Source organism: Dendropsophus ebraccatus, chromosome 11 (genome assembly GCF_027789765.1).
Source record: "Dendropsophus ebraccatus isolate aDenEbr1 chromosome 11, aDenEbr1.pat, whole genome shotgun sequence".
In the NCBI taxonomy this organism is placed as follows: domain Eukaryota; kingdom Metazoa; phylum Chordata; class Amphibia; order Anura; family Hylidae; genus Dendropsophus; species Dendropsophus ebraccatus.
Window position 1 is genome coordinate 57,351,182 of NC_091464.1, and position 26,564 is coordinate 57,377,745.

The following is a 26,564-nucleotide window of genomic DNA, read 5'->3' on the forward strand; positions in this document are numbered from 1 at the left end:
CTAACACTCACCTATGAGGGACTGATAGGGTTAAGTATTGTGCCCAACTGTCTCCATATGTTTTTTGTTTGTCACTAACCAATTGTCCTCTCCCTGTTAAACATCTGGAGTGATACTACATCCTATTCATCTAATAGGTAAGAAAGTTTGCAATACTCTTACCTTAAATTATTGTATCACCTGGTTGCCTTATTTTGTGAGGAGGATGTTATTTGATAGGGGGCTCCTCTCTTTCTTTGTTTGTTTTGTGGGGCTATGTTTTTTATAAAATATTTATTAAAAGTCAAGTTTTAGATTGTAGTATATACCCCTTCTGTGATTTTTTTGCTATTAGTGAGGTATAATATATATGTCAGCGATCATTTGCAGACGTATTTCTGTGATTTTGTTACTTTCACAAAAACAATGCAAAATGTGACCAGCGGTTGAAGGTTAGAGTGGTCATCTATAGTCATGGCTGAAATATAGAAATGGGGAAAGGAAAAAACTTTTGGGAACTTCTTTACCCAGCAAGACTTTTTTGTGAACCTCAACTATAAAGACCGATATGGCAAACCCCCACATCATTTTGAATCACAATGAAATTATTTGGATGCACCACAGTAGATGGTTGAGATAATGGTGAGTCTCACGTGCTGCAGTCAGACTCCGGCCTAACCACTAGACATCTTCACCATTTACGCCCTTTTATCTTCCAAAAGGGAGAGCCTTCCGACACTAATCTTTAGCAAATGTTATTCTTAGATTTTGAAAATATCACCCCTAGTAGTATTAACATTATGATAATGATAAACGTTGTTATGTTGCATCCATAGGAGAAGACCTTATATTTTTTGCCCAGGAGCCTCCACAGGTCTTAATCTGGTAATCTGGTTTTACTTCCTTGACCACTGTAGGTCAGGTAGACATCACTTTGAGGAGAGTCTGAAATAGCTCACCAGGAATATTAGGAATCACTGTTGGCATAGACTGTTTTCCTAATATAGCCTAGGACATGAATCAACAACAAAGTGTTTATGCTCCACGTTTATAAAAACATTTACATTCATTGTCTCTAATGAAATGGTAAGAAAATAAAATACACTTTTCAAATTTTTGTCAAGTTAAAAAAAAAAATTATGCAGAATCCAGAGTATCATCGGTGGGAATACATGATCATGAATCCCCATCTAAGATAATATTGGTAGAGTCTGTGTTGGAAACTCAAAAAGAAGGGTTCATGATGAGGAACCCTTAGACAACTTTAGTACGGTTCAACCTGGTGGAACACTTATCTAAAATAAATAAATTAATTTGCCATTTGCCACATCTGAAGAGTTCATCTAACAGAATTGACTACACTTCTTTGAGCACTGGGGGACCAAAGCTATGGATGATCATTAATGGTGGAACTACAGTAGTGTGGGCCAGTAGAACCTGTGTCACGCTTGAAGAGTTCCTGTCTCAGAATTGACATTGAACAACATTGATCATATTACTATGGACCAGTAGAACTTCAATAGAACAATTACAACACAAGAATACGTCTGGCCTCATTGTTTAGATATGTTGATGGCAGAGATTAAAGAACTTCTCTAAACTATAAAAGAGTTATCATCTCCTTAGTTATATATCATTCTTTCTGGCCTCGTTGAGATGTACCGTCGCATATTCAACGTCACAGTTATCGTCAAAATGAAAACCTGTCTGTTTGGCATTGTAGTTTAGATCAGCATAGACAATGGAGTCTTCTTCTGGATCAGACGCTTTCTGGGTGGTGGCTTTGAAGCCCATATGGGCATTGTCATATGTGACCTCAGCAGTTACCGAGATCAAATTTGTGTCCATTTGGGTCAGCGTGGCCCCTTGCATGTTGTTCTTTGCGCTTCCTGGTACAGGCACAAATTGAAGCTGATGAAATAAGAACATTTATCAATATTTAGGACTAGATTTAGGGAGCAGTACAACACAATCAAATTAATTCCTACAAACAAGCAGGACCTGGGCAGCAGGGCATGACTTTTTTTTAATTTCTTGCTCTTCCTCCTCAGTCCATGAACGTGGTACAATGTATCACTTTTGCCTAGAATGCTCCTTTATATCAAACGTTCCACTACTATCATTTAACCCAGATAACAATGCAACAGAATCACTGAAGATTTTTTTTTTATCACTGGCCTCCATTACTGAAGCTTCCATTACTATCATAGTTACTTATTTGTCTGACATATTCCTTCCTAAAAGTCATCTGTATTCAATATAACATGAGACAACCCCTATGAGGTCTGTGGTACATTATACTGTATGTACAATGACTGTCACTCACCTCTTCAGTAGGTGCAGGATCCTGAGGGGATGACCTGTGATTTACTATAGGGATAGAGAGAAAGACAGTTTTGTAAGATAGCATTACCTTTAACCTTTAACTTTTTAATGGATTATAGCAACAACATTTCAAAATACTCTATTGTATACACGTTTGCTTTGTTTGTTGCAGTTTTTGGATGTGATTAATAATAAAACATGAAATTATAACACACTGACACTTGGGGTACAGGATAATGATATGCTGACACTTGGGGTACAGGATAATGATATGCTGACACTTGGGGTACAGAATAGTGACACACTGACACTTGTGGTACAGGATAATGACACACTGACACTTGGGGTACAGAATAGTGACACACTGACACTTGGGGTACAGGATAATGACACTTGGGGTACAGGATAATGACACTTGGGGTACAGGCTAGTGACACACTGACACTTGGGGTACAGGATAATGACACTTGGGGTACAGGATAATGACACTTGGGGTACAGGCTAGTGACACACTGACACTTGGGGTACAGGATAATGACACTCTGACACTTGGGGTACAGAATAGTGACACACTGACACTTGGGGTACAGGATAATGACACTCTGACACTTGGGGTACAGAATAGTGATATGCTGACACTTGGGGTACAGAATAGTGACACACTGACACTTGTGGTACAGGATAATGACACACTGACACTTGGGGTACAGGATAATGATATGCTGACACTTGGGGTACAGAATAGTGACACACTGACACTTGGGGTACAGGATAATGACACTGACACTTGGGGTACAGGATAATGACACTGACACTTGGGGTACAGGCTAGTGACACACTGACACTTGGGGTACAGGATAATGACACACTGACACTTGGGGTACAGGATAATGACACTCTGACACTTGGGGTACAGGATAATGATATGCTGACACTTGGGGTACAGAATAGTGACACACTGACACTTGTGGTACAGGATAATGACACACTGACACTTGGGGTACAGGATAATGACACACTGACACTTGGGGTACAGGATAATGACACTGACCCTTGGGTACAGGATAATGACACTGACACTTGGGGTACAGGATAATGACACTGACACTTGGGGTACAGGATAATGACATTTGGGGTACAGGATAATGACACTTGGGGTACAGGATAATGACACTTGGGCTACAGGATAATGACACTTGGGGTACAGGATAATGACACTTGGGGTACAGGATAATGACACTTGGGGTACAGGATAATGACACTTGGGGTACAGGATAATGACACTTGGGGTACAGGCTAGTGACACACTGACACTTGGGCTACAGGATAATGACACGCTGATACTTGGGGTATAGGATAATGACACTTAAAAATCCAAACAACACAAGCATCCTACCCTTTAAATGTCTTTGACAGTAAATAATCAGGGAGATGATGATAATAAGAACACAGACTCCTCCCAGCAATGGTATAATATATAACAGCATTGTAAAAGTCTGAATCTTGTCAGTAGAACCTGTAATGTATAAAAGTATAAAAGGTGTCACCAAATATTAATAAAAACAACGTTAACTACATTATCCCGACACCTGCAGTTAGGATGCCTGGCCCTGCTTCTGGGCAAACTGTGCTCCCGCCTCTGTATCACTAAGCCATCAAATAATGCAAGTCTATGGGACCAACCTTATCCCACCAACAGATAGCAGAAGGTGAAGGGTTCTCTCGGGTTCAACCAACCAGTCAGGGAATACTTGGAACCTGACCAATTAAAATTAACATGTCTCTAGGATATGTCAAAAGTTTCTTAAAATTTCATTAAAAACTTTTGACATGTCAGAGAGTTTTAATTGGTCCAGGTTTAAATGAAAGGACCACACTAAGCTTGATCATCTCCTTGCTCTGTGTCATGTGATCAGCGGGGCTCCGACTGATAGTCAATGTAAGTCTATGGAGCCGTTACCATATTGCATTCTTTTTTACGATTTCACCAATTTATATCTTCATAAATAATATATTTGGGATTCCGTCATACATGTTATGGTAGAATGAAAAACGCCATTACAAAGTACAACTATTCGTGTAAAAAACAAGCCCTTACATGGCCTTGTAGATAGAAAACTGAGAGTGCTAGAGCTCTTAGAAGAGGTGGAGGGAAAAACGAAAACACTAAGATCAAAATTTGCGTGGTCCAGTGGGTCATTTTGGGCCTGCTCCTCAAAGGGTTAAGCATTGATATTGACCCGGACCAGGCAGATAAAAGAGGACTTCCTCATAAAATGAAAACCCAATTAGCCAAAAATGTAAAATAGAAATGCGCGTATGCCACTTAATGTGAATAGGACATAAACATGCGTGGCATAAAAATTACCTGATGAAGGCTCTATGAGATAACACTGAACCGAAACGCGTTGTTTATTAAATTTAATTTTATGCTATGCATGTTTATGTCCTATTCACATTCAGTGGCATACGCACGTTTTTATTTTACATTTTTGGCTGGTTGCGCTTTCTTTTTATGAGGAAGTCCTCTTTTCTCTGACTGGCCTGGGTCAATGTCCCTGCTTGATTTGCACACACTCTGGTGACTGGATTGTTGGTAGTCGTCCTCATAGAGCTGTGCCGCACTTTATCCATGTACTTTGTGCCTATGACATTGCCCAACCACATCAGATGAGTGGGATCGTTCACTACTCTGCATGAGCACATCCATTTGTCTGATATACCACACCAGGAAGCGCCCGTCCACTTTCTATTTTCACAGGAACACACCATTAGGAGTCACAAACTTTCAAGCAGTTTACAATACCAATAATATCTTTACCTATAAGTTGAGAAGTTCCTTATTTTATTTTTATTTTTTACTTAAATATAATATTCCCATGAGGGAATTTCTGAAGACAATAACAAAAATCACCAAACCTTTTCTGTAGACATTTCTCTTAGAAAAACTAATTTACCTGTCTCGGTGATGTTTACAGCGGTGTTATTCTCAACCACATGTTCTCCTGAAAGTGAAGTGAAACACAATTAATCTGTACCAAAAAGGAGAAGTATCACTGACATCCTCATTACTAGGATAAACTTTTTTTTCAATATGTTTATCTTTTTTTGTTTTGAATGTCTATTTAAGGTATAAAAACTATCCGTGGCAAAACAATTGTACAAGATTAAGAGTCATATAAAATATATTTTAATTTTGCATAAAAAATTTTTTTTCACTTTAAAGTTACTTTTAAAAGTTTTTTTCCTTTTAATTTGATAAAATTAATTTAACATATTTTATACTGTAGGTGACATACAGTAGATTTTTTTTACTTTGATATTGTATTAAACAAAAACTAAAATAATTGTTATAATAGTTAAATAATATTTAAAGATAAGCAAACTTTTTGAAAGTTTGGCTCGCCCGGTTCACTAAACTTAAAAAAATTTCTTCGGACTGGTCTAGTTCCCAAATCTAAACTTCACCAATAGTTTTAAAATTTGTGTGTAATACCCTGTATTATACTGTTAAGTCTCTTAGCCTGAGAAAGCATTATGGGCCAACCACCTGAGGTCATGTGTTCCTTCTTCCCCTTTCTGCCATGTGACCAATGGTAATTTAGCAGGTTTTACCAATATAAACCACCCAAGCGTCAAGCTTGTGATTAACAGAACTTTTGCTAAATTTTGTACTGAATGTTGTAAACTAATATATATCTATCAGGGGCGGACACAGAGTGCAAAGAGCCCCTGTGCAAAAAATGTGTTTGGGCCTCCATAACCCATTTGTTTCTTCACTTTTCTGCCTTGAAGGTGCACACATATGTATGCCCTGGTATCCGGTACATGTGTCCAGGTTTCTTGGGGGGGACCTACAGAGCAGTACAGATGCCAGGGCCCACTAAAGAACTGTACTGTCTGTGCAGGACCCAGTGTAGGACTAGGGTACCTGTGGTCCACCAATAGAACTGATCACGGGGGGCACCCAAATAAAGAACCCGACAGAAGCGACATGCTGACCTTGTCCCATCTTGGACTGATGTATCTGTGACCACAACTCCCAGAATAACAATAACTACAACTCTTAGAATGCCTTACACATACAAAGCTATCAGAGAATGCTGGGAGTTGTATTTTCCGAGAAGACAACCACTTGAGTTGTCTGCTCATTTGTACTTCAAATCCCAGTACATCCTGAGGACTGCAGACTGCAGTAAATGCTGGGAGTTGTAGTGTTTGCAGCTGTTGTACTGGGAGGGTCCTAGGTGCATTGTACACTGGAGGCTTTGTGGGAGATTAGAGTATATAACTCAGAGTGTGGAAGTGTCCCCAGAACAGCACTAATAGGGGATAGAAAAAAGGGGCCCTTAATCACTGTTGGGGCACAGGTGGGGTACATATTGGCTAAAAGGCATAAATGTACAATAAAACTTACAGTAGTCCATCCTCTATCTTACAACTTCCAGCAGCCTGACAGACACACAGACAATAATCGCTCACTGTCAGAGCTGCTGCTGATCTATTTTAATGTATTTTTGTCCATTTTAAATATTTTGTCAAATATACAATACATAAAGATTTTGGAAGTGAACAGGGGGTGCACATATTTTTGCCAACAGACAACTTATATATAGTAATAAAAATACATAATAAAAAAGAAATGTTTTAAAGCGAATCTGTACTAAGTACCCTCTTCCCTCAGACCACCAGTACCATTATGTAGCTTTAATAAATCCCTATACTAAAGAGTACACACAGTTAAGTAAAACCACACATCTTTAGAAAAAAAAAGACAAAAATTCACAACAAGAAACTTTTGATCCATATGAAAGCCAATGGGACTCACCAGATACATCAGATACGGCAATTTGTACTGTGCTGCCCACTATCTGTGTCTGGTCCTTAAAGATGGCTTTACATCGATAATATCCAGTATCATTCATCTGCACCGACTCAAACTTCAGAATATAAACAGCACTGTCTTCTCTGTGGTCCTCCACACCAGAAGAGATTCCTTCTCCGGATCTCACAGGATCACATGGATCTCCACTTATTTTACACCAAGTAACATTGGGTAATTCCAGGTGGCAGAGGAGAATCGGACACTTCAGGATGACAGACTGTCCTAATGCTTGACCAAAGTTTTGGTGTCCTGCCATGTTTATTCCTGGTATACACTGTAAACTGGCATCTAGGGGGAAAAAAACAAATATGACATCAGTTACCGCACTAGGGAGAAGAAGCCACTTTCATGGACATTTTATTTACCAAAATTAGAAAGCTTCATCCCTTCGGTAAACCCCTAAAATGAAGAGCAATGCCCCCTAAGTAATCTTATTTTAGAAAGGTTTGAATAAAAAAAAATAACAATGAAAAATCAATATTTAATTATAGGAAAGAAGTAAATAAAAAAAAAAAATTGCATATTTTATTGCTGCCCATTATAGTGTAAAGGTGAACCTCGGATTGTCTGTATATTGTGGGGTCTCTGTATTGAATGGTAGACAGTACCGTAGAATGTGTGTACCTTATGGCTAGTGATGAACGAACAGTAAAATGTTAGAGTTCGAGTTGAACCTTGAACAGTAGTGGTGTTCAGTTTGACTCAAACCCCATTAAAGTCAATGGGAGATGTTCGGGTTAATTTTGAGACCTATACAGGTGAGGAAAACCTGTAATTACAATCCAGAAGAGTAAACTGGATACATGGAAAAACTTAGTGAAGAAAATTTGGCTCTATAAATGACAGATAGAAAAAATTAAGAGGGTAAAACACTTTATTCCTTTCAATGGATAGTAAGGTAGTGATGTAGCAGAGTTGAGGTAGTAAGTTAGTGATGTAGCAGAGTTGAAGTAGCAGAGTTGAGGTGGCAGTGATGTAGCAGAGTTGAGGCGGCAGTGACGTAGCACAGTTGAGGTAGTAAGGTATTGACATAGCAGAGTTGAGGTAATAAAGGTAGTGATGTAGCAGAGATGAGGCGGCAGTGACGTAGCATAGTTGAGGTGGTAGTGGCGTAGCAGAGTTAAGGTGGCAGTGACGCCACTTGTAAGTCACCCAGCTTTCCTAGCATGTTGTATAGTAGTCAGTATAATGGAGGTCACTCAGCTTTCCTGGCATCTGGTATAATAGTCAGTATAATGGAGGTCTCTCAGCTTTCCCAACATCTTCTATAGTAGTCAGTATAATGGAGGTCACTAAGCTTTTCTAGCATCTTTTAAAGTAGTCAGTATAATGGCGGTCTTTCAGCTTTCCTAGCATCTTGCATAATGGCAGTCACCCAGCTTTGCTAGCATCTTGTATAGTAGTCAGTAAAATGGCGGTCTGCCAGCTTTCCTAGCATCTTGTATAATGGCAGTCACCCAGCTTTGCTAGCATCTTGTATAGTAGTCAGTATAATGAAGGTCACCAAGCTTTCAAAGTAGTCAGTATAATGGCGGTCTTTTAGCTTTCCTAGCATCTTGTATAATGGCAGTCACCCAGCTTTGCTAGCAACTTGTATAGTAGTCAATATAATGGCGGTCATCCAGCTTTCCTAGCATCTTGTATAATGGCAGTCACCCAGCTTTGCTAGCATCTTGTATAGTAGTCAGTATATGGAAGTCACCCAGCTTTCCTAGCATCTTGTATAGTAGTCAGTATAATGGTGGTCACCCAGCTTTCCTAGCACCTTGTATAGTTGTCAGTATAATGGCGGTCACCCAGCTTTGCTAGCATCTTGTATAGTAGTCAGTATATGGAGGTCACCCAGCTTTCCCAGCATCTTGTATAGTAGTCAGTATAATGGCGGTCACCAAGCTTTCCTAGCATCTTATATAGTAGTATAATGGAGGTCACCTAGCTTTCCTAGCATCTTGTATAGTAGTCAGTATAATGGCAGTCACCTAGCTTTCCGAGCATCTTGTACAATGGGGGTCACCCAGCTTTCCTAGCATCTTGTATAGTAGTCAGTATAATGGCGGTCACCCATCTTTCCTAGCATCTTGTATAGTAGTAAGTATAATGGCGGTCACCCAGCTTTCCCAGCATCTTGTATATTAGTCAGTATAATGGAGGTCACCCAGCTTTGATATTGGAAAGGTGGAAAGCTATGGGTGGACTATTTATTAATGCAAAAAAATTATTTTGGGGGAGATACCCCTGTGAAAATTACACTTTTCTCCATTGAGAAAGATTTAGCAACAGAGAGACTTCTATTCCTGGATATATATCTGTATGACAATAACACACAGTATATTTTAACAGTATTTCACCCCCAAAACTAACAGAAATTAGTTTTTACAAACTCAGGATAAATGTAACTAAGCATCTCCTATGTATGATTGATTGATGAGTATGACAGATGGGAAGACATTTTTTATACTATTATTCAGCAATGAAAACTGACAAAAGTGGACTTTTGGGCACTGAGTGTGAATAAGAAAATAATGGAGGTCACCCTGCTTTAAAAACCCAAGTATTGCTGTCTATGGAGAGGAAAATGCTATCTAAATAAGTCCACGCTTGTCCCTAAGTCCCTGAGCTTGTCCCCAAGTCCCTGAGCTTGTCCCTAAGTCCCTAAGCTTGTCCCCAAGTCCCTGAGCTTGCTAAACACCCCACTAACTAACTAAGCTAAATAGCAGCATGCAAGCAGACAGACAGACAGACAGAGAGCACTCTGTACAGCACAGTGAGTGAGCAGAAAATGGCGCCCAGAACACATCACAGTAATATATATATGAGATGGTCATGTGATTTTAGCAGCCAATGAGACCCCTACACCTCAGCAATGACATTTCTGACACTTCTATGTGCTCTGCACTGATTGGCTGGCAGAAAGGCGCTCGATCTCGAACACTAACTCGAACGAACAGTAAAATGTTCAGTTCGAGTAAATCAAGATGTTCGACTCAAACGTAACTTTTCTCGAACAGTTCACTCAACACTGCTTATGGCATAGAGGTACATGAACAAAGTTACAGCCCCAATTTCATAGATCAGGGAAAGATTGCGGAGCTTTATACACAACCTTGTCTTGTCTATAGTGTTAATATTTTGCTTTGTCTAGGCCTCAAGTAGTACAATAGAGCTGTAACATAGGTAATAAGGTTGAAAGAAGTCAAAACTCCATCAGGTTCAACCTAGAGAAACTCTGTGTTGATCCAGGGGAAAACCCCTATGAGGCAGATGACAATTGCCCCATTACAGGGAGAAAATTCCTTTCCGACTCCAATGGCAATCAGAATGATCCCTGGATCAATGTATCACCAGAGATCTAATGCCCATAACTTTTAATATTATATTTTTCAAGAAAAGAATCCAGGCCAGTGGCACAGCTACCATAAAGGCAGACCCCGCCACTGCTACAGGCCTGTGCGCTAAGGGGGGCTGGCAGGCCCCTGTCCCTTTAACTGTGAGCATATAGGGTTTATGGAGCCCTGTATTTTTTTTTGCTATGGGGCCCCATGAATCCTAGCTACTCCCCTGATCCAGGCCTCCCTTGAACTTATTAATGAATCAGCCATGACAACATCATGTGGCAGAGAGTTTAACAGTCTCAATGCTCGGACAGTAAAGAACCCGCGTCTGTGCTGATGGTGAAACCTGCTTTCCTCTAGACGTAGAGGATGCCCCCTTGTTACAGACCTAGGAGTAAAAAGATCACTACAAAGATCTCTGTGCTGTCCATTCATATATTTGTACATTGTGATCAGATCGCCCCTAAGACGTCTTTTTACTAAACTAAATAAACCCAAGCTTGATAACCTGTCTTGGTCCTGTAACCCACCCATTCACTTAATGATCTTGGTCGCCCTCCTCTGCACCCGCTCCAGTTCAGCTGTGTCCTTCTTATATACCGGTGCCCAAAACTGTACACAGTATTCCATGTGTGGTCGAATCAGTGATTTATAAAGAGGCAAAACTATGTTCTCATCTTTAGCATCTCGGCCTCTTTTGATGCATCCCATTATTTTATTAGCCTTGGCAGCTGCTGCTTGGCACTGATTACTAAAGTTGAGTTTACTTTTCACCAATACTGTCAGGACAGGGAGGTACGGACAAAACAAGACAAGGGGCCCTGAGTCTGAACCCACCCATTGCCCTACCTACTTGCCTCAGCCGGCCCTAGGCGGCCGTGGACAACCACGAAGGCGTTCCCTATGCTGTATAAGTGGAACACACAACAGGACAGACAAACAAACACAATAGCGGATGGTGAACAAGCCAAGTCAAAACCACACGGACAATGCAGTACAAAATCAGCAATACAATCGGATAGTCAAAGGTCAGGCGGTAGGTCGGATAACAAGTCGAGCTGTCAGAGGGAATAAGGAAGGGAATAACAGGAGTATACACAGGGACGCTGGGATCCAGGTATGAACTGAAATAGCCAGCATAGAAGTGAGCAGCTAGCTGTTATTTATCCAGGATCAGAGGCTAGGTCCAGCAGCTGATTGGACCAGCCCTGACCCCAGCATCAAATTCAGCTGAAGCATAAATCTTGCAGAGCTCAGGTTAACTCCTGCATTGCTGGATGAAAAGCAATCCGGTGTGTCACAACAAACCAGGCACAGTTCACACAAGGCTCCTGCTATTCCTGAAAAATACCCTCAGGTCCTTTTTCGTAAGCTGCTTTACCCAGTGTTTTATTATTTAGCACATAACTATACTTATTATTTCTATAGCCCAAATGCATAACCTTACATTTAACCACATTAAACTTCATTTGCCATTTCTCTGTCCAAGCCTCCAGCTTCTCCAAATCCCTCTTTAATATATCATCCTTTTCTGTGGTGATGACTTTAACCAATTTAGTATCATCTGTAAAAATAGTGATTCTACTCTGTACCCCCTCTACAAGGTCATTAATAAACAAATTAAAAAGAAATGGACCCAATACTGACCCCCACGTTACCCCACTCAACCAGTTATCCATTTACATATATTTTCACCAAGTCCCACCATCCTCATTTTATAGACCAACCTTTCATGTGGCACAGTATCAAATGCCTTTGAAAGTCCAGATACACAACATACACAGCCTCCCCCAGGTCCAGTCTATAACTGACCTCCTCATAGAAGCCGATCAGATTAGTCTGATAGAACCGATCCTTCATAAATCCATGCTGGTGCTGTGTTATAAGGTTATTTTCATTAAAATACTCCAGTATAGCATGTCTTACAAACCCCTCAAATACTTTGCCCACTATAGATGTTAGACTTACAGGCCTATAGTTTCCAGGATCACTCTTTGACCCCTTCTTGAATATTGGAACCACATTAGCTATGCGTCGGTCCTGTGGAACAATCCCTGTCATTATAGAATCTTAAAATATTAGAAATAAGGGTCTCTCTAACACAATACTTAATTCCTGCAAAACCCTTGAATGGATACCTTCTGGGCCTAGCAGTGTCGGACTGGGCCAGCGGAGGGCCCCTCCCCCACTCCCACTGACCGTCCAGCAGCTGGATGGGTAGTAATAAGATGGAGGGGCAGGAGGATGAAGGGGGTAGTAGTATGAGAGGGTAGGAGGATGATGGAGGGGCAGGAGGATGAATGGGTAGTAGTATGATGATAAAGGGAGTAGTATTATGAAGATGGAGGGGCAGAAGGATGAATGGGTAGTAGTATGATGATGAAGGGGTAGTAGTATTATCTTGGAGTTTCAGAAGGATGAATGGGTAGTAGTATGATGATGAATGGGTAATAGTATGATGATGGAGGTGCAGGAGGATGAAGGAGGTAGTAGTATTATGATGGAAGATTTGGTCAGTAACAGTGTGATGGTATGTTGAGAGGTACAGTATGGTGATGATAATATATATATATATATATATATATATATATATATATATATGTGTGTGTGCTGTTCTGGGGTCACTTCCACACACTAAGCCCCCACATAACTATGTATTCTGATCTCCCACAAAGCATTCAGTGTACAATGTACCTAAGACCCTCCAACTACAGCAGCTGCAGGCACTACAACTTCCAGCATTTACTGATAGTCTGAATCCCTCAGGATATGCTGGAAGTTGTAGTACATGTGAGCTGCCGCTGTAGAAAGATATAGTGCTGGACCTTCAGGGCTGATGGTTGTAACAGATTACGGCCACCAGAAGCTTCTTCACAACAATCAATTATTAAAGGTTTGCTCTCTCTGAAACTACAACTCCCAACATACCCTTCATTAAAGTTTCATAAGTGTAGAGTATTCTGAGAGTTATAGTTCGACTGAAAACATGTCATTTAGAACGGAGTTGTCGCAGATCCAGATGAATTCAGGATAGGGCTGGGTCAGTATGTCTTTGGGCCCCAAGGATCATTTCCTCTGGTGGCTCCTAGATACCTCAGTCCGACACTGGGGCCTGGTGATTTATGGATCTTAATGGTTTTAAGGCGTCGCCCCACTTCTTGTTGTGTTAGGCAGGTAAGATTTATGGGAGGATTTACATTATCCCTAGTCATATCCCTCGTAATAACCCTCTGTGATAGGGCAGCATTTCCTGAGGTAGCTCGCTCACAATTTGGCTAAACAGAAATCAGGAGAGTTTGGCAGAAAATATGCATAATCAACAGAGCGATCAGTTAACCTTTACATACTTTTTACATTCAGCCGGGCAAAGACTACAGTGACATCTAGTTGTGGGAGCAGCATTCTACAGACTTCAATCTCAGAATCAATAACACACAGTACCGATCTACGCATGCTGCTACAATAGCAGCAATAAATTACACCCCATGCCCTGTAGGCAAAAAAAAAATAGAAGCGCTATAGGAGTTACAATAGGGCCATTTGCAAAAAAAAAAAAAAGATTTAGGCTGGGTTCACACACAGTATATTTGAGGCTGTATTTGGTCCTCATGTCAGGTCCTCATGGCAACCAAAACCAGGAGTGGATTGAAAGCACAGAAAGGCTCTGTCCACATAATGTTGTAATTAAGTGGATGGCCGTCATTTAATGGCAAATATTTGGTGTTATTTTAAAACAACGGCCGTTGTATTGAAATAATGGCAGTTATTTACCGTTATATGGCGACCATCCACTCAATTTCAACATTGTGTGAACAGATCCTTTCTGTGTTTTCAATCCACTCCTGGTTTTGGTTGCTATGAGGACCTGACATGAGGAACATATCTGGAACTACAAGAAATTATAGTACCCACCAGGAGCCAACCAATACATATAAGAAAGTCACTGGCGGACTTACCGCTTGTGAAGCCAATTCGGCTGCACAGGGACTGAAATATACTGTGTGTGAACCCAGCCTTACTGTTGATAAAAATAGTAAAACATTAGAAAAGCTATGTAAACATGCATATGGCTGTGTTCAGACTGACCTATAGAATAAAGATATCATGTCAGTTTTACAGTAAAGTGCATTATGTAAACACGGACCCCCCAAAACTTTGTGGAATTACTTTTTTTGTCCCATATTCACCCTATAAATGATATTTTGGGGGTTCTGGCATTCATTTTATGGTGGATTGAAGGGCAATATTATAAAGTACACCTGTTCCTGAAAAAACAAGACCTTACATGGCCCTGTAGATGGAAAAATAAAAGAGTTATGGCTCTTAGAATGCGAGGAGGAAAAACGAAAAAGCAAAACTGAAAATTGGCCCAGTCCTTAAAGTGAACCTGTCACCCCCATGTGCCGGGGTGACAGGCTCCCGACCCCCCGTTAGAGCCCCCTATACTCACCTGATTCCGCCGGATCCCGCTTCTGGATCCGGTCGGGTGATGGAGATCTCAGCCGCTGCAGCCCGGCGCGCGCGCTGAGAGATGGGTCCAACGCTCATAGAGAATGACGGAGCGCTGGACTCTCCTGTCATTCTCTATGAGCGTTGGACTCCTCTCTCAGCGCGCGCGCCGGGCTGCAGCGGCTGAGATCTCAGTCACCCGACCGGATCCAGAAGCGGGACCCGGCGGGATCAGGTGAGTATAGGGGGCTCTAACAGGGGGTCGGGAGCCTGTCACCCCCGCACGGGGGGTGACAAGTTCCCTTTAAGGTAATTTTGGGCTCTGTCCTCATGGGGTTAAAGGGGAACTATCAGCAGGTTTGTGCAAATGAACTTGCTAATATCACCCTGCTGCTGTGTACCTGATGGTTGCTGTCAGTTCCACAGTTTATGAGAAAATTTGATTAAAGCGTAACTATAAAATATTTTGACCTTTCAGTTTTAGTTAGCTTAGGTCATGATAAGACTTTTTGCAATATACATTTCTGAGGGTGTTGTGTGTGAGGAGCAGCGCAGGGAAAGAGCTGGATGGAGGGACAAGTGTTTCCAGTGCCACCATCACTCCAATTTGCTGCATGAGGGAGAGTGGGTGAGTCACTGAGGGGAGGACTACAAGTCCCAGCACAACACAGCTGTAGTCCTTCCATAGTACATATAACACTCACTATCAGATGTCTGCAGCAGGTGCCCCCACCTCCATGGCTGACATTATCCTACAGTGTTATGAGAGCAGATGACTGTATCTAATCCCACTGTGTGTGATACCATCTGCTGGGGCTCTGTATCTAATCTTACATTGTGATACTGTATGTTGGGGCTGTATCTAATCCTGCTATGTGTGATACATCTGCTAAGGTGCTGCTGAGTGAATGGAAGGACGCAGCCAGGGAGATGAGGGATAGGCCACACCCACTTTCTCTCAGCCAGGAGAAAAATTCATTTATTCCTCTGAGCCAAACAACTGGTGATATCTCAGCGAGCGTACACACTATCAACACAGTTTAGGGCTCTTTTTAAAAGGTAACACATGGGCTTTTTATTTGAGGAATTTCATTTTTTGGCTACTGAAATTATAGTTGCGCTTTAAGAACAAATATGTTAATAAGCTCACTAGGAGAACTGGGGGCATTCCTCAGCACTACAGACCTCCCCCTCACCCCTGCCCGCAGCCTCTTTCGGCTGTGCCTACTACGTATATTTATAGTGTTCCCTGGCCCTACAGAACATAGTGGGCCTTACCCAAAGTGGCAGTGGGCAGGCCGAAGAGGCGTGCTCTGTAGTGCTGAGGAACGCCCCCAGTGCTCCTTAGAATTAGATTAGTATATTTGATCTTAAGCAAATTGTTCAAAAAGGCGGGACCGACAGAAAAAGAAAACCAGCGCCGCAAACATCAGGCACACACAGCAACTAGGCGATGCAAACAAACCTGCTATGTATTAGAGCTGAGTTACCATAGAGCACATTACATCATTCTTGCTTTTACATAGTCCTGCAGCTATACTTCCTATACATTGTGCAAACAGTAAATAGTGAAATAAAAATTTCAGGTTTTCTACAATTGTGCAGAAACTTTAGTGTGACTCACCTGCCCTTTACTGTTCATTGTCGTCTGTGCAGTATATTGTGTATGGTATCTCAGGAGCTTTACCCACCTTTGCTCCTTTTGCACAGAGTATATTTGACCCACATTTGTTTGCTTTTGTTTTAGGTGGGAAATTTTCCAACCGCAGCATCCTCCTGTTGTGGTCTTACTGTCAGGGCTGCAGAGTACCCTCATATGTATTACCATCAATGCTCAATATCAGCATGAGAAGCAATGGGTACACATCACTTAGACTTCTTTACACAAATAATTTTTCTAAAAATGTTTTAAAAAGTCTTATAAGGCCAGACAGATATGTGCCAGACCTCAAAGAGTTACTGAGCACAATGCAATGACTCTGATGAGCTGAGGGAAGTTAAGATGCCTTCACACGTATAGGATCGCAGGGGATTTCATGCTGCGAATTCGGCAGCTAAACCCGCTGCAATACTCTGTAGTGATATTTACTATGGCGCTACATCTATATCTACATTCAACTGCGAGGATGTAGCCCCTGCCCACTTAACCCACTACTTCTAGGCTAATACATTACCTGCCCGTGCTCCTGCCTACTTTCCCCTGACATCCAGTTTGACCAATCAAGGTGCTGTCCTGTTGTAGCTACTGCGAGATGTCAGGGATCCGGGAGATAGAGAAGCAGGCCGGAGCGCAGACAGGTAAGGTATTAGCCTAGCAGTGGTGGGTTAAGTAAACAGTGACTAACAATACAGAGTATTGCAGTGGATTTTACTGCAGAACTGCTATATTCTACGTGTGAAGGCACCCTAAAGGAAAAAAAACACCCATTAAAAATATGACAATGTTATGTGGCTTTTACTCTGGTTTGACTTTCAGATGAGGTACATCTCATAATACGACATCTCTGGTGCCATTAAATCAAACTTCCCAATTTTTAAAGAATGTATAAGGAAACTAATGCTGGACACAACAAGTTGTTTTTACATTAAAGTATACCTCTCCTGAGGTCAATACCACGCTGCCAGCAGAAGTTTGGGTCACCTTAGCGCCAAACACGCATGAGACCGTAATGCATGTGACCCCCATACTGTTCAAATAGAAATTGCATGCATTTTGGTCTCATGCGTATTTGTCGTCATGGACACCCACCGATTCGACCCACCACCTCATGACATGTACAATTTAAGTCATGTCTTTTTATGAAGTACCTTTGTTTTTAAAAATTCATGAATCATCACACTCATTCCCCTGGAGTAATAAAAAAAACATAAGTGGACATTTAGCCTATCCAGGCTTCCCTCAGCCTCTTCTTGACCCCGTTAACTCTCACTCTGACTCTGTGTGCCCTCTCAACATCAAGGAATTTAGACAGCTTTTCCATCCACATACGACGTCAACAATTTATTCTGAAGCAAATAGATAATTAGGCACTAGATGGAAAGGCTTTCACAAAGTGGGAAACAGACATATGGTGCGTTTACACAGACAGATTTATCTGACAGATCTTTGAAGCCAAAGCCAGGAATGGATTTGAAAAGAGGAGAAATCTCAGTCTTTACTTTATGACCTGTTCCCTGTTTATAGTCTGTTCCTGGCGTTAACTTGTCATGTTTTTTACCTGGCACAATCTATGCCCAATCGGCATGCAATTTTTTCTCTTAGATTCCACATCCAACGGAAAGAAAATGTAGTAATTTTCTGGCATACTGTCTATGTTATGATATTCTCAGCTCTCGGCACTTTTACACTGGCCAATGGGGGCTTCATATTGAGCTCTGACCTCTGTGATCACCACTTATTATCTTACTTAATTACTCTACTGAGCCTTCTCAAGGCTTGACTAATTGTGCGTCTAGGGAGTCTGAGGTGGATGCCAACATTCTGGGACTTGCAGTACCTGGAGATCTAGAAGACACTGTTATGATATATTTTGGTGTGGATATGTGATACATATATCCTGGTCCTTGTTCTTGTTCCAGGTGTTTGGCCTCCTCCCTCCATGGTCATGGTTTTGGCCCTGCATGGATAGATAACTGCCAATCAGCAGCTAGTGGGCGGAGTTTTCTGCTTCTCATGAATATCTGGGACTACTGGGCTCACACACATAATGGAGAGGACTACTTATTGTCCATGTTACTCAGGAGGAGATCTCTGGATCAGCTGCACAGAACAATGTGAGTGATACATCATTCTGTTCAGCTTCTCTGTCACTAGTTTATGCTACCCTGAGATAGGACAGAATAAACATTGCCAAAGTCTCTTTAAATTCTGTTCCAATTCTTAATGCTTAAAGGAGAAGTCCGGCCAAAATTAATTTTTGATATGTTGTTACTTATGAAAAGTTATACAAATTTCTAATGTACATTAATTATGGGAAATGCACATATAGAGCTATTTCCCTTAATTTAGTAGATCAGGAAGTGTTCGAAATATCTCTTAAGAAGTGACGTCACGACCCAGGGTGTAATTCCTATGGAGTGTCCAGCAGGGGGCGCTCTCTATATAGAAGTCTATGGGACTTTGTTTCTATGGGTTTCTATGTAATGTAATGTAATGTAATGTAGTGTACAGTGCTTTATTGAATGAATACATCTATGGAATACTTTGGGGAGCAAGTGTCCTTGCTCCCCAAAGTATTGCATAAATGTATTCATTCAATACATTCAATACACAGTAAGCCCGCCGATCCGCCGCATGTCCGCCGAATTTCCGCCGCATTCCCGCCGATCCGCCACACGCTGATCCGCCGCATTCCCGCCGATCCGGACCATATACATTGAACTACAGCTCCCATCATCTGCTTCTAGTATGAACAGGTGATGGGAGCTGTAGTTGGGTAAGGGATATCACATGCCGCCGGGCGCAGGGGGGAGCCGCTCAGTACACAGGAGCGCTCCCCCTTCCTCCTCCTCCTTCCGTGATAATTTCCGCCTATACCAATGCTGACTCCCTGCCTGGCCGCCGCTCTCCGCTCTCCCCCCCATACATACCGGCTCCCGATGCATCCTGGTGTCCGCGCTGATGCCGGGAGCCGGTATATGTGAGCGGAGAGCGGCGGCCAGGCAGGGAGTCAGCATTGGTATAGGCGGAAGTTATCCCGGAAGGAGAAGGAGGGGGGAGCGCTCCTGTGTACTGAGCGGCTCCCCCCTGTGCCCGGCGGCATGTCATATCCATTACCCAGCTACAGCTCCCATCACCTGTTCATACTAGAAGCAGATGATGGGAGCTGTAGTTCAATGTATATGGTCCGGATCGGCGGGAATGCGGCGGATCAGCGTGTGGCGGATCGGCGGGAATGCGGCGGAAATTCTGCGGAAATGCGGCGGATCGGCGGGCTTACTGTGTATTGAATGTATTGAATGAATACATTTATGCAATACTTTGGGGAGCAAGGACACTTGCTCCCCAAAGTATTCCATAGATGTATTCATTCAATAAAGCACTGTACACTACATTACATTACATTACATTACATAGAAACCCATAGAAACAATAAAGTCCCATAGACTTCTATATAGAGAGCGCCCCCTGCTGGACACTCCATAGGAATTACACCCTGGGTCGTGACGTCACTTCTTCAGAGATATTTCTAACACTTCCTGATACACTAAATTAAGGGAAATAGCAGTATATGTGCATTTCCCATAATTAATGTACATTAGAAATTTGTATAACTTTTCATAAGTAACAACATATCAAAAATTAATTTTGGCCGGACTTCTCCTTTAACAATGGAGGGGGTCGGACGGATTGGTGCTCAGGGGCTATAGCCACACCCCTAGTGCTCCTACCAGCTTACTGGGCAGAGGATTTCTGAATAAATTTGTCTAACTTGCAGATAGCTCCCCTTTAAACTATATATAATTGTGCGGATAGACTTTATGATCACTGGAATGTTCATGCGGCTCGTAAAATGATCATTTCCAGCCACACACCGCAGACGGATGACGTGCAGGTGATAATGATGATGTTCTTGGTCTCAGCAAAGATGTGATCAGCTGATCACTGGCCAACAAATTTTGAAAAGTTGTTTGGTTCCGAAATAAAATTATCCATTTCTTAATGATTTTTATGTGCTGAATTCAAATATCTTAAGGAAAAATGTGAATTGGCTTTAGTTTCTATGATATGGAAGAGTTCTCATGTTACTCTTTTGTGAATTGTATAGAATGTATAGAATACAGTATAATAGCCGACAGATTTATTACTTCTGCAATCATAAGGAAGCTCGGTTACTGTTCATAAACTTTTGAAATATATTCATAGGAAACTCAGTTCTATCTGAAATCAACTACAATTTACAGGCATATCCAAGAATTGTTACAAATTAATTATGTTTATTGAACTCTGGAATGTAGGTCCTTATTCAATGGCTTCTCAGTGCATTTACACATGTCTTTTGTATTCATACATGGGATTGTCTCTGATAACTGTCCAACAGTAATCTGCAAGCATTGATGGGTTCCATTGAGGCTAGGTCCACACTGTGTTTTTGCAATCCATTTTTTTCATCCTTTTTTTGCAAAAAAAACGGTTGAAAAAATGGATGCATTTGTGTGCATCTGTTTTGATCAATTTTTCCATTGACTTCCATTGTAAAAAAAAAAAAAAGGATCCATTTTTTTTAACGGACACAAAAACTTACCTAACACTACTTTTGTGTCAAAAAAACTGATCCGTTTTGATCCGTTTTTTTTTTTTTTTTATAATAGAAGTCAATGGAAGAACGGATGCACACAAATGCATACGTTTTTTTCATCCTTTTTTTTGCAAAAAAACAGATTTCAAAAACGCAGTGTGAACCTAGCCTAACCCTGATACCTTTTTTCCATATTGGTCATTCTAAGATGATGCAATATACCAGTTGATGATGCAATACTGATGATGCTAACTTTTCCCAGTATTGTATCACAGGCTGTGAGAAATATAGAAAGTATGTCCATATCTTGAAAATTAGAGCCAATTTCAACATTTGAACATCATTTTCGATTTCAGCACCCCAAAATTAGTTAAGATCAACGGAACCTTTTTGGCCGTTGACCAGTGAGCTGGTGGCCCCCCACTCCACCATTGTATGTGAATACAGTATTGTACATTGTACATTGTGATTATGCAGATACAATATTAGGACATTGAGCAGGCAGGCAATTCATTTAAATGGATCGATTTTTAGGGGTTGGTCAAGGAATTTAATTAAATGTGGAGATATTTTTGAGGGTCCAACTTAATTTAGGTTAGTACAGGAGTTGGCACCACTCTTAGGTAAAGACAGTCCAATGTAGCAGGTTGATTTTATTACACAGTATTAGGCTATGTTCACACATGCAAAGAACTGACATGTCAGTTTTCTGCGGCCACTATTCCGTGAATAGCGACCGTAAAAAACCATGTCAGTGCACACTGCGGAGCGAGCGGCAGCTGCAAGCTTCATAGTGTGCTGTGGAGAGTTCTGATGCAGGCGCACAGGCACGTGAAAAATCATCCGGCCGGGATGATCTTTTCAGAGACTGGCCGCTCCGTGACCTGGCCGGGCTCTTACACCATGTGAACATGGCCTAAAAGTAAATGCAAATAGTGCAAACACACATGATTAGGGAATCTGTCTGCTGTGTTTCAGCTGTAGACCCCTGGACAGCTGTGTAGGCATAAAAGCAGACTCTACCTTTCCTGGAGATGATGGTGATTACCAGATTTATAAAATTGCCCTATTATTTCTCAGCCAAGTGTCAGAGATCTGGGCGAGTGCCACAACCTGGCACATCCTCTCGCTCTTCTTCACCTCCCAACCCCTCCCTGATTTATCTACATAGTCATGTATGTCAGTCAAGGAGGTGCTGGGAGATGAGGGCAAGTGAGTACAAGTGCCAGGGTCTGGCACTTGAACAGCTCAGTTTCGCCTCTTTGACACTTCACTGAGAAATAAAAAGGCAATTGTATAGGTTTGGCAACCAATATTAACTCCAGCATAGGTACAGCATGCTATAATACCCTAGCAGCTATCCAATGGTGTCTGCAGGAAATACAGCAGACACATTTCCGTTAGACAGGTGCTTACACTACTTGCATTTTTTTTCATACTGCCTAAAAAACTCTGAATCAACCTGCAATGCTAGAATGCCATGGATATAAAGGGGTTGTCTGTGGATTAAAACATGTTTACAGAAATCTTAGGAGGAGTAAAATGAAACACTATGGGGGTATTTACAAAGAATATTGTCTCACATGGTGGGGTTAATTAGTCCCCAACCAGCACGCTATAGTTATTAGTAGCACAAAAGCCAACCAGCTACACCTGTGATGCCAGCTATGCCATTACATTCAGTGAGGATCCAACTGTTGGGGAACCCAAAGAAAAGGCCTTATAGCTGGGTTATCATCCTCCTCCCTGTACAGCAAGCAGGGCCCTGACCACTATCTGTGCAATAAACTGTAGTACTTGACCTGAATGTCACTGCTTCCTACAAAGCAAATAGCAGATGTGAAAGGGCCAGAGCCCCCTAAATTATTATATAAAGGGATATAAACTTTTGGATTTCTGATAGTTGAAAAAATTATTTTTGAATGTCCCCAAATTTCATTATTGAACCCACAGGTCTATATAGAATGATTGCACCAGGGTAAAGCTAAAGTTTCCAGCAGCTGAACCTCTGGGACACTAATCTGGATGAAGGTGTTTATGTAGCCACAGTGCCAGTAGACACATTTAGCATTTAAAAAAAAATTGGATACATGCAGTGTAAAGCATGGTGGTTCAAATGTTCTTTTTTAGGCCTGCTTTGCTACATCATGGCCTGGAATGCGAAACACGTAGTGCATGCAAGAAATCTTTAAAAAAATCGTGGAGCTAAAAAAAAATCTCTATTATTAGAAATGCCTTTTGGAGATTGTTATTGCCAAACCCCAGCCACAAAACCCTAAAAAGATAACGCGCTTGTCCTAGATGTCATTTCTGCAACTTCCACAGTATATGAAGCCGCAGAATGCCAGAAATTACTATTTTGGTGTATTGAGCTCTGGTGTTAATCTAGTGACCACATTGCTGTCCATTATTAACCCTATATTGACTGTGCCTGTGGCTAGGTAAAAAAACAAAAAAAAAATCTAAAGTCACACTTTTTTTTTTTTATCACAGTCAAAAATATCTTGGTTAGTGTTATCTGACCACGATATCAGGGCGTAGTCTGCCGAGAACCTAACCACTAGGAATATGATGCCCTTAGTAAGTGCACAGTGTTACATTAACAATGTACATGCCCACATGTGATACTCGCTACTGATTGGCTTCACTATTGATACATATGAAAAATCAGATCTGCAGACAGAATATAAGTCCGTTCACTGCCTAGTCCTGAGAAAATTTTATTAAAGTATTGTATTGCCCCTTAAAAGTTAAACAAATCACCAATATACACTTATTACAGGAAATGCTTATAAAGTACTTTTTTCCCTGCACTTACTACTGCATTAAGGCTTCACTTCCTGGATAAAATGGTGATGTCATGACCCGACTCCCAGAGCTGTGCGGGCTGTGGCTGCTGGAGAGGATGATGGCAGAGGGATGCTCAGTGTCCCTCCAGTGCCCTGTGTCCCACTGCCATCATCCTCTCCAGCGACCACAGTCTGCACAGCTCTAGGAGTCGGGTCGTGACATTGTGGTGTCCGACCACAGGTGTTACTAGTATGTTTAACCCCTCGCAAAAGCCTGTACTTCAAGTAACTGTGGTAATGAAGTACCTAAGTTTTGCCTCAAGATGTCGCTATTGTATGTAACTACTTGTATTTTGCACAACTGCAGGTAACTAAAGGGTTATTGTTTGTTGTAATCTGTACACCAATGAGGACCTTCTCTTCTTCTCCACCTATCTTTTAGCTCCTTTCTTTTCTATGCTTTCTTCTCCACCACTCACATAGGATAAGTTGACACATGGGGAGAGGAAGTATACAGTATACAGACACCAGTTTTTTTTAAAGCAACACTTCTACACACTATGTAGTGTTAAGCTACTCCAAGGAGAGGGCAAGTCAGGGAAACCCCAACTCATGTCTAGAACAAGTCTAAAAGTGCAGGACAGTATCCTGATAGCAAGAGGAACTGATCCGGATAGAGCAAAGTTGCTAGAAGCCTATGTTCTCTATCTTGCAGTGTTGGTGTAACCAGGAAATCTTGGCCATTCTGCTCAACCCAAGTAACAAAGTCTGGGGCTTGTGTCACCCTCACAGGACGGGTCACCAGACACTGGTGGGCAAAAGGTGGTATAGCGACAAAGGTTGAAACACGGGCACAAGTAAACTTCTATTTTCAAGTCTTCAGTATTCTACAATTTCTTCTTCTTCTAAAGTTCCAGCAGAGCACATTACTACTTGGGTTGGGACTTTCAAGACCTACTCCTACTACTTTAAAGCTGCAGTACCAACTTCTCTTTAAAACTCAAGACTCTCAGCACTCTCAGAACCAACTCCTTTAAACTATTCGGGACTCTCAGCACAAACTCCTCTCAACTACTCTCAGCTCTACTACTCTAAAGGTCCTCTGTACAGCTTCTGTCTTGTCCAGTCCACAGTTATTGTATAAAGTATTCTCTCAGTAAAGAAGATCTATTTTTGATAACTAGACTGGATTATTACTCAGGCACCTACACAGTAGATATGCACTTTATGTGCATTTCTCGTAATAAGTGTATATTGGTGATTTGTATAACATTTGGGGGGCAATAAAATACTTTAATAAAAATTTTCCTCGGACTTCTCATTTATTCAGTTGAAAGATCCCTACGGCAGACGAGTCGATTTCTCCAAATATTTATTTAAAGGTATATTTCATCTAGAAGCAATAGACATAGTGCCACCTCCACGGCCTGCACCCATTGGGAGAACAGAGGCCATGATACCAGGTAGCTGCCAACAAGAGGCAGAGTGTTTACAAAGCACCAACATACTATAATGGAGCTAGCAGCCCAATTTACTTGGTTTTTAACATAAACCAAGGAGCAGTCCCCACTCTCCCCATAGGTGGGGGCCTCAAAAATAAAAATTTTATCCATATCCATAGGATAGGTGGTAGATGGTGGTGCCACCTCCACGACCTGCACCCATTGGGAGAACAGAGGCCATGATGCCTGGTAGAGCAGAGTGTTTACATAACACAAGAAAATAAAGGACATAGCCGCCCACATTTACTTGGTCTCTGAAGTATCCTGGGGGCATCCAGCACTCTTCTGATAGGGGTGTCAAAGTGGATATGGCATAAATTTCTAAGGTGGGAATACCCCTTAAAATATTTTCTCCCCACCCTCTGATGCTATCCAAGCCTATTTAGATGAAGGAACTAGAACGTCTAAATTTGGCATGCACTACAGATGTAGTAGAATTTGTAATTTACTGTAGCTTTATCTTTGAGCATGGTTTGTCCTGAAATGGCCTTTTTACCAATAACTCTCTGTAGATATATCCATTGTCTCATTGAACATTATTAATTAGACATTAATACCCCAGTACATTACAAGCTCAGCCTTGCTACATCTGCTGCTTGTGCCAAGCCCAGTTCCGCATGGCGGCCGTGATGCCCTGGTGGTTTCATAGTAGTTTTCATAGAATATACAATATGTGTACTCACCGATTACCAAGCTCATCACAAGGGTTAAGGTGGTCACTATATACAACAGGACTTGGCTCTTTGGAGAAGTTGGCGCCATTGTTTCCATAGTTAAAAGGTTGCTATGTGGCGATTGTCAGCAGTGTTGTGATAGTTCATCATTTCTCCAATTATACGGTGAGGATGAGGCGTGGATCTGGGTGTAATAAAGTCGTCTTCGCGGATTGTTGGGGCTGATAGCAATGTGGTCTGCAGAGGATGAAGTTCTCACTTTCCCATGAACTGTGTTTCTTGCAGAGAGGTGTCTGCTCTACAGAAGAAGAAGACTCTTCCTCTCATGTCAGCCGCAGATCATGTTATAGGAACACGTCAGCTTATCATCATCTTCATCTCATACTCAGC

The 26,564-nt window shown here is 41.6% G+C and overlaps 1 protein-coding gene across 1 annotated transcript; it reads right to left on the bottom strand.

The window, feature by feature from the left end:
* Nucleotides 1–396: 396 nt before the first annotated feature.
* Nucleotides 397–26,564, bottom strand: LOC138767582 (B- and T-lymphocyte attenuator-like). Its single transcript, XM_069945179.1, has 6 exons — nt 26,184–26,564; nt 7,133–7,477; nt 5,262–5,309; nt 3,701–3,820; nt 2,306–2,349; nt 397–1,890 (listed from the first exon to the last, which is right to left on the bottom strand). The coding sequence occupies exons 1-6, from the start codon at nt 26,269–26,271 to the stop codon at nt 1,606–1,608; spliced, it is 930 nt and encodes a 309-aa protein (XP_069801280.1). The 5' UTR covers nt 26,272–26,564; the 3' UTR covers nt 397–1,605.

Coding starts and splice junctions, on each gene's coding strand:
- LOC138767582 (XM_069945179.1), bottom strand. CDS start 26,271: ATGGAAACAATGGCGCCAACTTCTCCAAAGAGCCAAGTCCTGTTGTAT. Junction 5,310..7,132: donor TGCCGTATCTGATGTATCTG/GTGAGTCCCATT, acceptor CTTCACTTTCAG/GAGAACATGTGGTTGAGAAT. Junction 3,821..5,261: donor TGTAAACATCACCGAGACAG/GTAAATTAGTTT, acceptor TATACATTACAG/GTTCTACTGACAAGATTCAG.